The 16,609-nt window shown below is 42.7% G+C and overlaps 1 protein-coding gene across 2 annotated transcripts; it reads left to right on the plus strand.

The window, feature by feature from the left end:
- The first annotated feature begins 3,387 nt into the window (after positions 1-3,387).
- On the plus strand, positions 3,388-15,793 carry RP9 (RP9 pre-mRNA splicing factor). Of its 2 annotated transcripts, XM_070787857.1 has the most exons (6): positions 3,431-3,714; positions 7,673-7,703; positions 8,866-8,995; positions 11,254-11,345; positions 14,200-14,261; positions 15,168-15,793. In XM_070787857.1, exons 1-6 carry the CDS (start codon positions 3,563-3,565, stop codon positions 15,364-15,366), a joined length of 666 nt encoding a protein of 221 aa, XP_070643958.1. In that variant the 5' UTR covers positions 3,431-3,562; the 3' UTR covers positions 15,367-15,793. The 2 variants fall into 2 exon arrangements, with proteins under 2 accessions (XP_070643959.1, XP_070643958.1); XM_070787858.1 differs by lacking the exons at positions 7,673-7,703; positions 11,254-11,345 and having other exon boundaries at positions 3,388-3,714.
- Positions 15,794-16,609: the final 816 nt, after the last annotated feature.

Here is a 16,609-nt window from a genome sequence, read left to right on the forward strand (position 1 = left end):
CGCCTCCCGCCTCTGGCGCGGACGAAGCCACGCCCCCAATCCAGGCTCAGTCCCCGTCGCCCGTGGGTGGGGCTTTCCACGGAGGCGTGGCTAGGGTGGGGCGGGGCTCGGGCGCGGCGGGGCGCGGCGGGGCGCGGCGGGGCGCGGCGGGGCGCGGCGGGGCGCGGCAGGGCAGGGCGAGGCGGGGTTAGGCGGGGCTGGGCGGGGCTGGGCGGGGCGGAGGGCGGGGACCCAGTAGGTTTCCGGGCCAGAGCATCCCACCCAGCGACCGAGAGGCGCAGAAGGTCAGGTCCATGGAAGAAGCAACCTTGGCGAGGGTGAGCTCAAGTGTGTGCGCCCTAATGACTGGGGTGCTGCTGGCCCAGTACATGTTCACCTCAAAAAGGAAGGAATACGTACTGTGCATATTCTGGAACTCCCCAGAATTTCCTGCTCAATAACAACAACCCTGGAAAAACACTACCTGATTTCTTTCCTTGGTTCTCCTCTTCTTGATTCTGTAGACCAACTTCTTCCTGCAACGCGATTACATTTCCTTTGTTTGTAAATCACAGCTCCCAAAGCCTATGTCATTTTTCTTGACTGTATTTGAATGTCTTAAAAGGCATCATCATATACGTCACTCATTGGCCCAGATAACTTCCATTGTTGCGGAATGCAAGTGTGTGTGCCTTTAGCACAGTGAAACTGAAACTGTTAGTCTTTCAGCCGTATCCAACTCTTTGTGACCCCATGAGCTGTAGCCTGCCAGGATCCTCTGTCCATGGGATTTCCCAGACAAGAATATTGGAATGGGTTGCCATTTCCTTCTCCAGAGGATCTTTCGGACCCAAGGATTGAACCCGGGTCTCCTGCAGTGCAGGCAGATAGGCCAGACCCAAATGTCAGAGCTCAGAGCAGAGAAAGTTTTATTACAATACCATTCAAGGAGAATGGGTCAAAGGTGCTCAAAAAAAGATAAAATTAAAAACCCTGAACTCCTCGAAATGTTTCAGCAAAAGGCAATTTTAAAGGCAAAGTTGGGGGGAGGTGTCCCAAGGTATGTGATTAGCTCCTACGAAATGGGGACTTGGGCTCATGATAATCAAGTAGTTAATTTCTTCCATTTTGTGGCAGTTTTTAGCATCTGAAAAACTCAGGAAATATCCATGAGATACTATTTTCTGAGTCCTTCAAACAGGAGCTTTGGCAGAGGATACGGGGAGAGATCTATCCTGGGAAGGCCCCATAAGGTCATGATCAGTTACACATGAATGGCTAAATCTACGTTCATTCAACAATTCTTATTGGCTTCATTGTTAGAGGAAAAGATCATTTCCAAGTTCCAGGGCATATGTCAGTATCATTTCAGATGTCTATGCATAGCTTCTGTGTGTTTGTATTTTCCTGGATAAATTTGAAGAAGTTCTTCATATTTTGTGGCATTAACGGTTTGAATATTTCCGCAAGTATTTCCCTTATGCTGTTATTTTTACTTCCTCTGCAGTTTCTTCCATTATTTCAAGGCTGAAAAAATTATATATCACATACAGTTTCAAAGCACAACCTAGCTAAGCACCTAACACTTTTGCATCCTGGTTCTGGAGAAGAAAATGGCAACCCACTCCAGTACTCTTGCCCGGAAAATCCCATGGACAGAGGAGCCTGGTAGGTTACAGTCCATTAGGTCAAAAAGAATGGGACACAACTGAGCGACTTCACTTTCACTTTCCATGACCTACTAGTTGTTTTCTTGTGCAAATCACTGAGCTCTCTGGGCCTCTTTATCACTAAATAAAGATAATACACATGGGTGGTAACAGCACTTGTTATAGTTTTTTAATTAAATGAACTATTATACTATTAAGAGCTTGGTTCAATGACATAAAGAGTGCACAGTATATACTGGCTTTTCATTTCCAGAACCCAAATCTTACCTGAATTCAATATATTACACTGACTATATGACGCATGGATCATCGAAAAAGCAAGAGAGTTCCAGAAAAATATCTACTTCTGCTTAATTGACTACACCAAAGCCTTTGACTGTGTGGATCACAACAAACTGTGGAAAATTCTTAGAGAGATGGGACTACCAGACCACCTTACCTGCATCCTGAAAAATCTGTATGGCACTCAAGAAGCAACAGTTAGAACTGGACATGGAACAACAGACTGGTTCCAAATTGGGAAAGGAGTACATCAAGGCTGTATAGAGTCACCCTGATTATTTAACTTATATGTAGAGTACATCATGAGAAATGCCAGACTGCACAAGCTGGAATCAAGATTGCCAGGAGAAATATCAATAACCTCAGATGTGCAGATGACACCACCCTTATGGCAGAAAGCGAAGAAGAACTAAAGAGCCTCTTGATGAAAGGAGAGTGAAAAAGTTGGCTTAAAACTCAACATTCAGAAAACTAAGATCATGGCATCCGTTCCCATCGCTTCATGGTAAATAGATGGATAAGCAGCGGAAACAGTGGCTGACTATTTTTTTGGGCTCCAGAATCATTGCAGATGGTGATTGCAGCCATGAAATTAAAAGATTCTTGCCCCTTGGAAGAAAAGCTATGACCAATCTAGACAGCATATTGAAAAGCAGAGACATTACTTTGCCAACAAAGGTCCATCTAGTCAAAGCTATGGTTTTTCCCATAGTCATGTATGGATGTGAGAGTTGGACCATGAAGAAGGCTGAGTGCAGAATAATTGATACTTTTGAACTGTGGTGTTGGAGAAGACTCTTGAGAGTCCCTTAGACTGCAAAGAGATCCAACCGGTCTATCCTAATGGAAATCAGTCCTGAATATTCATTGGAAGGACTGATGCTGAAGCTGAAACTCCAATACTTTGGCTATCTGATGCGAAGAACTGACTCATTGGAAAAGACCCTGATGCTGGGAAATATTGAGGGCAAGAGGAGAAGGGGACGACAGAGAATGAGATGAGTGGATGGCATCACTGACTGGATGGACATGAATTTGAGCAAGCTCTGGGAGTTGGTGAAGGACAGAGAAGCCTGGCGTGTGCTGCAGTCCATGGGGTCGCACAGAGCCGGACACGACTGAGCAACTGAACTGAACTGATACATCGCATGGCTCACAAGTTTTGGAAAACTGAAAAATTTCCATGGAAGCCTCGCTTTCTTCAAAAACTGAGTGCATCCTACTAATGGGTAACGAGCAGCTCCTGTGTGCCTAGCCACGGGGAGATACAAAATGGACTTGCACAGGTTTCCTGGCCTCCCGGGTTGGAGATGGCGAAGAAGTTGCCCGACTCCATGAGGGGCCCAGCCACTCCAGAACTGGCCCAACTCCACACGCCGCCGCCAGGGGGCGAGCTCTGGCCTCCGGCACCAGCCAACCTGAAGACAGGGCTCCGATCAACGACTCAAGACCGCGCCGGCCATTCCGCGGTGCAGGGTGCAGCCGGCCGCGGAGAGGGCACCCGGCCGGGCCCGGCGGGACGCGGAGCCGCAGCGGGAGGGGGCGCTGCTGGGCCAGGAGAGCGCGGCGCAGAGGAAGTACCGTCTTCGCCGCGCGGCCGGGCAGCCTCAGCCGCGCCGCGCGGGGCTGCGATGTCGTCCCGGGCCAGGCGCGACGATGCGGGCGCCGGGGGCGCGCGGCGGCCCCGGGAGCCCCCGGAGCAGGAGCTGCAGCGGCGCCGGGAGCTGAAGCGGCGGCGGCAGGACGCGCAGCAGCTGCAGCAGCTCAAGCACCTAGAGTCCTTGTGAGTCCGTCACGCCCGTCTCCGTCTCCGACTAATGCTAGGAATGGATCGGGGCCCGGGTCGCGCGGCAGGGTCCGCTCGGGGTCGGCGCTTTAGACGGGATCCTTGGACACCTGGGGGTGGGCCGGTGAGCCCCTCAGACCCCGGCGAGCCGAGAGCCGGTTTTGATCCCGGGCGGCGGGACCCTAGACTCCCAGCGGCTGGCGGGAGGGAGGAAGGCTCCTCCCCCGAGCCTCGTCCGGGACGCGAGCGGTGGCGGCGGGCGCTTCCTCCGCAGGAAGCGGCGGTTTTAGTCCTCGTGAGGCGGCAGCGGTGCTCGGTCAGTATTCGGGGACTAAACCTGGAAGTGCGACTGAGCGCCCTGGTCCTTCCCGCTCTCAGGTCAGGGGGCGCACTGTGAACTGGTTAAAATCCCCGTCCTTTTCATCTTTTGCTATTAATAAGGAAAGAGAAAGCCCAGTCCCGTAATGTTCGTGCGGTGACGAAGAGAAGTAAAGTGGGGTGAGGGCCTGGCTCCTAACTACTCGGGAGGAGCTGTCAGGTAGAAGAGAGCCTAGACTTGTTCTCTCTGGTCCTTAGGATTTTTCACCAGGGATAAGGATGAAAGCTACTAGGAGGCCAGTTCCAGCTCAAAAAGAATTAGGACCTGAGTCAGCGTGGCCTGACTTGGAAGGCAGTGTGCTTCCCAAGCTCCCAAGGGTTGGAGGAGAGTCCAGATGACCACTGACAGAAGGGTGGGTTGTAAAGGAGATTTAAATATAAGGTGGAAAGTTGGATTAATGACCCTTTCGATTCCCTTCTGTTTTTTCCTTCTATAATCAGCTTTAGAGGTCAAACTTAGATTCTAAGTTTGATGTTCAATAAGTTATTTGACTTATTTGTTACAGGCACTTCTCACTGCCTACCTTCTCATGATTGCTGAGACAATGATGTAAGAAAAGGCCCCCAAAGGGTTAATCCTTCATTACTAACCTCTGGGAGCTTTGACACAAAATGCATGCTTTCTTGGAGCCTGGCCTCCTGTGGCTCTTAAGCTGAATGTCACTTCATTTGAACAACTGGGTATAAACAGAATTAGCCTTTTAGGTATGGTTCAAAGCTTTTTAGATATGGTATCTCCAAAGCAAATTGCTGAAATATTTTCCAGTGGAAAGCTGTGGCATGTCGCAGGTATGGCCTCTTTTAATAAGAATAATGGAGAGAGAGTGAAATTCGCTGTCGTGTCCAACTGTTTGCGACCCCATGGACTGTTCATGGACTTCTCCAGGCCAGAACACTGGAGTGGGTACCTTTTCCCTTCTCCAGGGGATTTTCTCAACCCAGGGTTCAAACCCAGGTCTCCTGCATTACAGGCGGATTCTTTACCATCTGAGCCACCAGGGAATCCCATAATGGAGGAATAATAGAAATGTGTATAAATTGGGCAGGTGATACAGTCCGTCAGCAGCCATTCATTAGTAACATTAATGCTATGTCTTTAGGGTTTTCTACTTCAAAAACTAAAACATCTCTTTTATCAGGACAGTCCTGCTGCTGCTCAAAAGACAAAACTGCCACACTTTGCTGTTTGATGTCCTTTGTTCAAGGGAAAAACAATCCATAGATTGAGGAAGTGCAGTGTTTCATCCGCAGTGGAACACTCTTCCCAGTTATTTTGGACAGGAGCAAGTTTTACAGGGCGTTTCAAGAGGCGACTTGAAAATAGGGCATGATTGGCTAGGGAGTCAGGGATTTCTTTACAAAGCTTGCACATCCTCTTATCTAGGGTAAGCTAAACTAAGCTAGGTACCCTGGGCTGAAGGATTGTGATTGGTATATACTAGGTTTCCTTGACGCGAAGCATTTCCCATTAGGGCAGGCTGACTTAGGTTTAGATTTGAACTGGCCACTCCATTTTGGGGGTCCCAAGCTATGGAGGACCTCTGTCCAGAGTTACATGGAAGTTTTTTAAGAGCAGTTTCAACCTTTATGGCTTTCTAGATTTCTTTAGGAGTACCCTGAGAGGCTCAGTTCTTCCGTCTGGTACTGAGCATTGTGGGTGTGGTGATTGTTGAGTGGTTACTTCTGCAGGGAGTAAGTTTCTAAACTGAACTTTCAGTATCACCTAAAAGTTTAGTTTCATCCTCCTGTTCTTTTCTTTGGTAGGAGGAAATAGCAAGTTGGTTAGAGTAGGAGTGAGGATATGATTCCTGAAACAAACAAGTGACATTGAAATGTTTAAAACAAAAATGCTTCCTATGTAACTCTATAATAGAAATGAGCTAACAGCCTATTAGTGGCCTTTTTTTGCCCCTAAGTCCTTTGGTTTCTCTCTCAGAAATTTATTAGCCTGGACTTATAGCAACATAGGTGTGAGGAAGATAATGTTAATTTCATTTTTCTTTTGTAATTAAAAAAAAACATTGTTTGAGGCAGTGTATTTGCATGTAAATAAATGTAAGTGAAAAAAAAAGCTCCCTCCCTCAGGTGATATCTTATGTATATGTATAATATCCCTTTTCCCATACACACAAATAGAACCATACCAAACACTCTGTCCTCTACACTACTGCTTTCTTGCTTTAACTTAAACTATTTTGGTCTAGTTTTAGGATAATCCGTATCTATTTGACTATTAGGTGATTAGCCATTTTAGAATTTATTGTTTTCCTGATGACATTTTCAGTGTATAAAATTCAGAAAATTAATCATCTCTAAATTCACCTTCTGTGTGCAGCAACTTTGGGGCTCCCCAATTTCCAAGTTGTTGGAGTCAAGATAGCATTTTAAACCAGTCATAGCACCTCGATGCCCTCTCTCAGTAAAATTCCACTAGAGAGGCATTGAAAAGACCTGAGCTGTTCAGTTATCCTACCTCTTTTTCCAACTACATTCTTTTTTAAGAAGGGGGTTATATCCGTTAGGCAGTCACCTTTAAAAGCCAGACACCCACGCTCTGCATTGCATAGTCTAAAATGTGTCAGTGCTTGAAACTGAACATAATTACACCTGAAAGTAATACAGTGTTATATGTTAATTCCATTTCAAGTTTTAAAATTAGTTTGTTGGTTTTTTTTTAAAGGACAGGAGCGGTGGGTGCTGCTTTTGTAGATTTGGCACCAGAAGCCTTTTCCCCAAGTTCCAGCAAAATAATGAAAAGTGGAAATGAGTTGGGAGCATAGGCATGATTTGCGTCCTCAGAACCTGAGGGTCTGAGAGCTATATTGGTGGAAGGGAAAGTACTTTTGCACACAGTCATCTGCTTCTCTAGCAGTAGTTGAGGGCCACCGATTGCCCTACATCCTTGAGTCCAGAGGGGTCAGTAGGGGCATAAAGGGCAGTCAGAGAGCTGCGGAGCAAGTGGCAGTGTGCTCTGCGAACCACAGGCCAGTGGAGAGGATCTTGAATCCAGAGCTGGGGCAAGGGGGAGCCTCTGGGATGGATCACCCCCACCTGCTTCCACTCTGGCAGACCCTTCCCTCTGGCTTAGCTCCCTCCCCGTTGTGCAGTCCCCATCCTTCTTAGAGCACTCACACTGCCACCCCCATGAGCCTCACAGTGTTACGGAAGTTGGAAGTTATGGTAGGTAAATCACCCACAAGTGCAATGACAGATTGGAACCATAATTAGCTCAAGTCTCTTCTTCCCTCACATTTTCCTTGCAGTCTCTTGATTTCCCTTCCTCTAAATATAAAATCATTGTCCTTAGACACCAAGTTAGTTATTATTTGGTCAATTTAAGTGCTGCATCCCAGCAGGATGTGATACAGCATCAGTTTATTCATATTAACATAACATCTCTGACTGCTGGGCCTATTTTATTAACTGTTTTTAAAAGTTATACTGTAGTTTTAGTTTTTACTAAAAATAACCTTTTTTATTTTGGCCTGTAGTTGCTTTTTGGTGATTGAAATGTGTTATGTTCCTATGAACAATGGTTGATGACCAGTTTTTTGTTTTTTGTTTTTTTTCCTTCTAGTTATGAAAAACCTCCTCCTGGGTTTATCAAGGTCAGTGTAAAGTTTGTATTTTGGGTTTTTCTCTGAGACAGATTTGACCAGAACTCAGACTCAGTCACTTGTTATGAAAAACAGCTGCTTAAGGTTTGAAGCTCCTTTATGGTAGTCCTGTCTCTTCTCTGCAGATGGCAGTCAGTTCGTGCACTTTGGGCTTTGTCATAGTCCGTGCTTTGCAGAAGTTTAATCTGCCTAAAACAGATTTTTTATGTCTGTTCTTAGAGACATTAAGAACATGTCCCTAAGACACCACTGCAGGCCCCCTGGGTGTCCTCAGCGCTCGCTCCCCTTCTGTCTGTCTCCCTTGCGACTGCATCTTCTCAAAGCTCTGCTGCCCCATGTTCCTTCTCTGACGCTCCATTGCTGCTTTCTTGAATGTCATCAGTTCAGAGAACAGTGGAGTCTAAGGACATGTGAATCCGTCCAGTCCCGCCCCGCCTGGTGCAGAGTCCCTCCTCCAGCACCCCGGCCACAGTGTCAGCATGTTTCTCTGGGAGTGAGACTTAGAGGACTTAAGACCAAAGTAACCTTTCCTGTTTGGTAGCTTTTAACTTTAAAAAAAATTTTTTTAGGAAACATTCTTCCATTATAAATGTAATATTCCTGGAAACGTGAAAAAATCATAATGTAAAAAACCAGCACCTTAATTATACAGTGCAGTTATTTGGTGGTGAAAATGCATCTCACAAATACAGTATGTATGAGATTATAGAATGTGACAGTGGCCTTCAAGGTCTAATAATCTATTTTACCCTGACACATTGTTTTTATTGTTTCAGGAAACCTTGTTTAATTCTATCTTCTGCCTCATTCCACAAAGCTTCTAAGTTAGCAGAAAATTTTTTGTGATCTTAGAATCTAATTTTTATGCTCTAGAATTAGAACTTGGAGCTCACAGATCATCCCTGTGTAAACACTAGTGACTTTTCTCTAAGAACAGCTACTTTGTTTTTGTAGTAGGCTAGCTCTTCCAGAATAGTTACTTATATTTTCTTTCTCAGTTACAATTTGTCTTTCCAGCTCTTCAGAGGATAACATGATGACATAGGGATCTCCAGCCCATGAGCAAGCCAGGCAGTGCTGTGTTCTCAAGCAGGTGGGAGAGGGCTCTGGTGCTTTTCTTGCCATAGAGCTTACACACTCTTTCCTTTTTCAGGAAGATGAGACTAAGCCAGAAGACTGTATACCAGATGTCCCAGGCAATGAACATGCCAGGGAGTTTCTGGCCCACGCACCAACCAAAGGACTTTGGATGCCACTTGGGAAAGAAGTCAAAGTCATGCAGTGTGAGCATGGAAAGGTTTCAAGTAACACCCTCAATTCACGCAAGTTATAGACCACTGTTTACAAACGAGTTCACTCCTTTTAATTCATTCTCACACCATGCTGTTGAAGTCAGGGCATGATCTCTAGGCAACAGATGAGGAAGCCCCCTTGGTGTGTTAGTCAGTGTCTGGGGTAAGCGGCAGAGCAGCGCCTTGGGTCCAGGGCTTCTGGCTGCAAGGGCGGTGGTCTTCCACAGGACTGTAGCTGCTTGCAGAGTCTATGCTTCAGTAATGTTCCTGTAACAGAAAGGATATTCCATGTAGCAATGCCATGGGGGACGAAGGATGCCTTGGGGGTCACCTTGGGTGACCTTGGGTCCCCTGGGGTCTCCTGGGGTCTCACCTCAGCGTGTCCTCATTAGTGGTGTTAAGGTTTCCCCAGGTGACCTGAGAGGAGCTGTGGGCCACACAGGGTGGGTCTGGACCAGGTGGAGCTGTGTGCACACTATCCACTGCATCAGCATAAGATGGCATTTGAAGAAGGGGTACTGCTGCCTTTGAAGGTATTTGTTTGTACAAAGATCCTTCATGCACACAATTAAAATAGCAGTTCTTCTCCCTTTCCTGCATTCCTCTCACCTCAACCTCTTTTAAAAAGGTTATTTTTAAGTTTATCCCCATGTATCTTGATAACAGGATTACATTCCTGACCCTTGATTTTTCCGATTTCCTTATTATCTGCTCATTTCTAACTGTAGGAGACCAGAACTCAGCTCCTTTTTTCTTCCTCCATCCCATCTCATACACATGCCCTACCTATCTCATTTCCCCAGTAATAGTTATATCATAAATTTAACTAAATAAATCCATTGTGTTTATTATTTTTAGAGTTGAATCATGTATTAAACTGATTATATTTCCTTTTTTAAAAATTAAGTTTAAAAATCACTCCTCTCCTTAATGGGGTAGTTAGTTGTGCTTCACTTTCCATTTTATTGTTCTTTTCATTGACATGCAAATTAAAAGTGTTTAGTCTGGACCAGAACCAGTTTTACATGAAGTTAATAAGCTTAAGCTTTAGGACCCCTTCCTTGCACCTTCGAAAGGCCTTTGGAGTCCCAATAGTGGTCCTGTCTTTCTGTAAAATTTACCAAGTCAAGATTCTCCGTGACCCCAAAAAAGCCCTTCTTCTCCTTAATTTATGTTAGCTTAAGACTTCACAAAACTTTTATCCATCCCAGATGGAAAAATACATGTACACATAACCCTATTGGCAGTGATTTCCATGATCCTAGTGTTATCTAAAGCAGAGCTTCTCAAACTTGGGGTGGGCCTGATACTCTCTATTTCCGATAAGCTCCCAGGTGATGCCAGTCTTGCTGGTCCACTGACCACACTTTGAGTAACAAGTATCACCTCTCCTTTAGTAGAGGTTTTGATCACAGATCATATGGGTCCTTCTTGATACCGCATATCAATTTATGGCATATAAAATTTCTCCTTTTGTCATAAAGACAGACATTTGTTTGAAGGGGACTGCATTTGTATTGAATGCATTTCTTCTTCCCCAGGTGGAACTAACTCAAAATAGTGGGGAGATGCAGAAGGGGCAGGTCAGAGAATCCCTAAACTTCATTCGTTTCCCAGTGGTTTCCTACTACCAACTCTCAGATTGAAATGTGAAGAAGGAAATATTTCCCTGTCGCTACATATTTTCATTAGCTACCAGCATGGAGCAAAATTGGCTAATCCTACCTATAATTCCTGTTCCTGCTTCCTGACCTCCTTAGTTGGAGTTGCTGAATGCCTGTTTAGTTTGCTAGTTCTGCTGTAACAAAGTCCCACAGACTGCATGACTTAAATAAGAAGTTTCTTGTCTCACAGTTCTGGAGGTTCATGATCCAAGGTCAAGGTGTTCTTCTGAGGGCTGGTGTGGAAAGGATATATTCCAGGCCTCTGTAAAAATCCTGTCTCCCAGTAAGGTCATTCTGAGGTACTAGTGGTTAGGACTTTACAGTGGGAAAGCAAAGGGGATGACACAGTTCAACCTATAGCCCAGTTGAAAAAAAAATCACACTTTGTTTTTTGCATGGAATTATTTAGTAAGTACTTGGTTCACTTCTAAAACTCTGCAATTAAAGGATACTTGAGGAAGTAGTTAGTTTCTCTCTTTTCATTAATTATATTTGCTTTTTATCTTTAATATGATCTGATGCTTTATCTTAATTAAGTAAAGATATATTATCTTAAAGAAATATATCCCTTTGTCTTTATTTTAGGTTGGCGCTGTAAACGGTATGGTCACCGAACGGGCGACAAAGAATGCCCTTTCTTTATCAAAGGCAACCAAAAGTTAGAACAGTTCAGAGTAGTAAGTAAAACCCCAGAGTGTCAATTTATATTTACTGGATATGATGAATGTCAGTGAATGAGGCAGTCACCAGTGAACTGGAGTTTCACACAAAATATGTTCCCAAAGCCTTTAAGCCAAAGTATCTGGTGTTAACCGCATCTCTATTAAATTAAATTTGTGTGACAGATTAGTTATTAACAATAAAAAAATGCTTGTTAAAATGATATTTGCCCCTGGAGGAGGAAATGGCAACCCACTCCAGTATTCTTGCCTGGGAAACGCCATGGACAGAGGACCCTGTCCGGCTACAGTCCATGGTGTCACAAAGAGTCAGACATGACTGAGCGACTGAACAACAATAGCAACAACATAGAGAATAAAATCAGTATTTTATAAGTTGAAAAGGAGTATAATTATAAAAATTTTGAATCATTGTCATGTACCTGAAACTAATAGAATATTGTAAGCCATCATCCTTCAATAAAGGTGAACAAAAATTGTTTTTTAATTAATAAAACAAAACGGGGCAATGACCAGACAGCTCCCCAGGTTCCGAGTTGGGTGCAGGGGCTTGAACTGATGACCCTCTTTTTGCCCCTCTAAAATAAAATAAAAAAAAATTTTTTTTAAATGATATTTGCTATGCCTTGGGAACACTGCCTTTTCCAAAGAGGAATTTTTATCAATTCAGTGAGTCTTTTTGTACTTATGTAAATAATCATATTTCATAAATAAAATAGGATTCTAGTTTCTCAGCCTTTGTCTAAAGACTACATATTTTTGTATCATAAACTGGAAGTATGTATAAATGATATACTCTCTTTGGATGACAATAAAGTCAGTCTGTCATTTCACTTTTTTTTTTTTTGGCTGAGCCATGTGATGTGTAGAATCTGAGTTTCCCAACAAGGGATCAAACCCGTCTCCCCCGCATTGAAAACTCAAGAGTCTTAACCACTGGGCCACCACGGAAGTCCCTTGTCACTTTTCTTAACAAAGTCACCTCCCAGGTGTTAATTCACCATTCAGTAACTATTTTGGTCAATTTAACTATGCTGTTGCTGGATATACTTGGGATTATCAGCATGTCAAACTGGGGTATATAAATATTCTACAAGGATTTTAAGATATTTAAAATATTGGGTTTTCATTTTACTAATTTACAGAAAATATTGTGAATAAATCACTCCTACCCAGAATGTCAGCTTTTACAGTACCTTTAACAGATAATTTGATGATAAATCTCAAAAACTTAAATATATTCATATTTTTAAAATTTCAAAATCTCAATTGATCTAAGGATAAAACAGAACATCAGTATACACAAATAAGAATAACTTTCAGAATTATTTATATGATTAAAAAATAGAAATCGAAGAAAAATAGGAAACAACTGTGGTGTCTAATATGCAACATAATTCACTGCAACATATAAATCATACAGCTTTTAAGAATTATGTTTGAAGAACTTCCCTGGTAATCCAGTGATTAAACCACAGTATCTGGTGTTAACTACAGTGATTAAGAATCCGCCTTACAACGCAGGGGATATGGGTTCAATCCCTGGTCGGGAAACCAAGATCCCACCCACTGCACAGCACTCAAGCCCATACCACAGCTACAGAGACCACGCACTCTGGCGCCTGTGCATAAGCAGAGAGAAGCCCACACGCTGCAACGACGACTCCAAGTGCCCAACTAAGATCCAACGCAGCCAAATAAATGAACATTATTTTTTAAAAAAAGAATTACGTTTTAAAAGAATATGTAATGTCATAGGACAATATTCATGAAAACATAAGGGAAAAAGAATAGAGTTGTATTGATATACATAACATGATTCTATTTTTTGGAAATATGAATAATGACTAGAAGAAGCACACTAAAATATTAACAGTGGATATCCCTAGGTGGTAAGATATCAGATATTTTTAACTTTATGTTTTCTTTGATACGGAGAAGGCAATGGCACCCCACTCCAGTACTCTTGCTTGGAAAATCCCATGGATGGAGGAGGCTGTTAGGCTGCAATCCATGGGGTTGCTAAGAGTCGGACACGACTGAGCAACTTCACTTTCACTTTTCACTTTCATGCATTGGAGAAGGAAATGGCAACCCACTCCAGTGTTCTTGCCTGGAGTGCTCCCCCCCTGGTGGGCTGCCGTCTATGGGGTCGCACAGAGTCGGACACGACTGAAGTGACTTAGCATAGCATAGCATTTCTTTGATATGTAAAAAATTTTATAATATTTTTAAAGATAGTTCACATGCCATGAAATTTTATGTGTATTCATATTTTAAGTAATTTAAGTAGTTTTAAATTATACAAATATAAGAATAAATGCATCTTATTTTAACAGAATGGAAACATTACAGAAAGGTTTTTCACAATTGATTTTTCAAGTCCAATCTTGCCTCTCTCCTCAGAGGGAATTTGTAGTAAGTAGTTTGATGAGTATACTTCTAGATTTCTCTTTGGTCATATACAGTATGTTTTTGTGAACCTATAAATGAGTCATGTATCATTTCCAACTCACTTGTTTGCTTAATAGTATCACTTGATCATCTTTCCATATAGAACAAATAGAATTAATCTCAACATTTCTAACCTTGAGTAGTACTTAATAATGATTTTGCCATGCTTTATCTCCTTATGAAGGCTATGTAAATTATATCCTGTATTTGTATAACTGGGAAATCTTTTTTATAGCCTCTAGGAGTTTTAAATGATGGCAACCCTTAAGAAGGATCAGAACATGGTGAATATAAAATTACCACCAAACAGGAGGAAAAAACTGTTTCCATGAAAGAGGGATTTAATTTTAACAGTCTATGAAGCCAAACCTAACCTTAACCTTCTCTAACCTTCAAGGCACATGAAGATCCCATGTATGACATCATTCGTGAGAATAAAAGACATGAAAAGGATATAAGGTGAGATTGTCCTGATGATAACAATATCCTCTTAAACTTCGAAATTAAAGCTAGAAACTTTATAAATTTAAAAATCCCAGTATTAGAGAAGTGGTTTAGTAAACTGTGAAATATTTGGAAGACTGGGGAAGTCACTGAAAAAAGCCAATGTGTAGGGAATGATCAGGCCAGCCTGTTCTCCTTGGGTTAACTTAAAGCATTGTGTTTGACCCAGCCTTGACTTGCTCGTGTCACTGAAAGTTGGTATTGGCAACTACCATTTATCTTCTCTAGTGTCTTTAAAGATCTGAGCTTTTTTTAAAATTCCTAGACAGGGTGAAAAAACAAGAGGAACTTTGTTGTTGTTGTTAATATAGTTTTGTTTTCAAATTGGTGGTATTGCATCATAATCGTTTGAATTTTTTTTTAGTGAAGTATAGTTGGTTTGCGATATCATGTTAGTACAGCACAGCAATTCAGAAATATATCAACATATAAATATATACACACACATATATTCTTCAGATTCTCTTCCCTTACAGGTTATTACAGAATATTGAATATAATTCCTTGTGCTGAATTATAATTGTTGAGGAGGTAGATTACCTAGCATGGACTTGAGCAGTGGGAGAATGATTTAGGAAAGTATGCATCTGTTAGAAATTATGAAAGTAAGGACTATGGAAACATGCCAGAATACTTAGGACAATGGAAAGAATACAAAATGGCTTGTACACTGGTTACAGTCATATAAAACAGGCATGGATGTAGACAAGAATGGGGGAAAGATATAAAAATAAATACTGTCTTTAATGAGGTGATTAATTTTGTGATTTTTTCACCCTCATTACTGTTCTTCTTTTTTATCTAAAAAAATTTTTTCAAGTTAAGTTGAATATGGTTCTTTGATCAATCTTATGTGTTTAGGATACAACAGTTAAAACAGTTACTGGAGGATTCAACGTCAGATGACGATGGGAGCAGCTCCAGTTCTTCAGAAGATAAAGAGAAACACAAGAAAAAGAAGAAGAAAGAAAAGCATAAGAAGAAGAAGAAGGAAAAGAAAAAGAAGAAAAAACGAAAGCATAAGTCTTCCAAGTCAAATGAGAGTTCGGACTCAGAATGACGAGAGCCTGGCTTGTTCAACATTCTCTTCTCACAAACCAGACACTGTGGCCAAAGATGAGAGGACCGTGGAGGAAGGCGGGGTCGGAGACGAACTGGAGAGACGCCCGGAGGGCGGGGGTGTGGGGTCCCAGGCGCGGGTTCTCACCTGCCTTCCAGGGAGGATGCGAGTTGCCAGGTGCTAGCTCTGGACACGCCTGACTTCAGGCTGGAGAGCTTTTCCCCTTGTGCTCCTCCCTGCTGATCCCTGTGGGTCCCAACTCCTTAGAAATGCCTCGGGCAGGGCGGCCAGATGAAGGGAGTCTCTGAGGAGCTCCTCCCGGTTCTGCCGTAGGTTCCACCTCCAGGGTGGAGCTACTTGTGTAGAGCTCAGGCCTGATTTCCCTCTGCTGCTGAGGATAATAAAAGCTCACTATTTATTTTTCAAATGCATTTACTTTTTTCTTAATGCATGCACATGCTCCAAATTTAAAAGGTACCTAAGGTTTAATTATGAAACTTCTATTTCCTTCCTCCCCCAGCTTCCCAGTTCCCTTTCCCAGTGGCTACCAGTTTTACCAGTTTCTTGTGACATCTTCCAGGAATACTGTCTACATCACAAGCAAGCATAGGGCTTTATTTTTAAGTATAAATACTATACACATTCATCTCCATGTTATGTTTTAACAGTATAATGTTGATTTTAATCGCAAATATATCCTGCACTGCAGCAGCATACGTACAGTGTCTTCATACGGCACATACCACAAGCTCTAAATGGCCACACAATTCCTTGAAGGTACTACAATCATGTAACCATTCCTCTATTGCAATTCAGTTGTTTCCTGTTTGTCATTCTTCAATATCGTGACTTATAATATATATTTGATCACTCACATGACCAGAATATATTTCTCAGATATATTTGGTCATTGTCCAGTTTCTGGACACAACTCCGAAAACCCTTGGAATATCATGTGTGATAAGAGCAATGGGAACATCTTTTGTTGTGTTTGGTCTCTTGTCCTCCACTCATGACAGAGCCAGAAAAGTGAAATGAGTGTCTTGTTTATTCATAACTAACTCCTTTCCACAACATCTGGGTTTATGTTCATGAGATGACTTTTGGAAGGCACCTAAGGATGTGGGGAGAGGCTGGTTGCCAGGAAAACCAAACTGAACAGAACTGGAACTTGCAGTCCCACACCCTCCCGTGGGGAAAGATTAGAGGGACTGGAGGTTGAGTCAGTCACCAATGGCCAGTG

Source organism: Bos indicus, chromosome 4 (assembly GCF_029378745.1).
Source record: "Bos indicus isolate NIAB-ARS_2022 breed Sahiwal x Tharparkar chromosome 4, NIAB-ARS_B.indTharparkar_mat_pri_1.0, whole genome shotgun sequence".
In the NCBI taxonomy this organism is placed as follows: Eukaryota; Metazoa; Chordata; class Mammalia; order Artiodactyla; family Bovidae; genus Bos; species Bos indicus.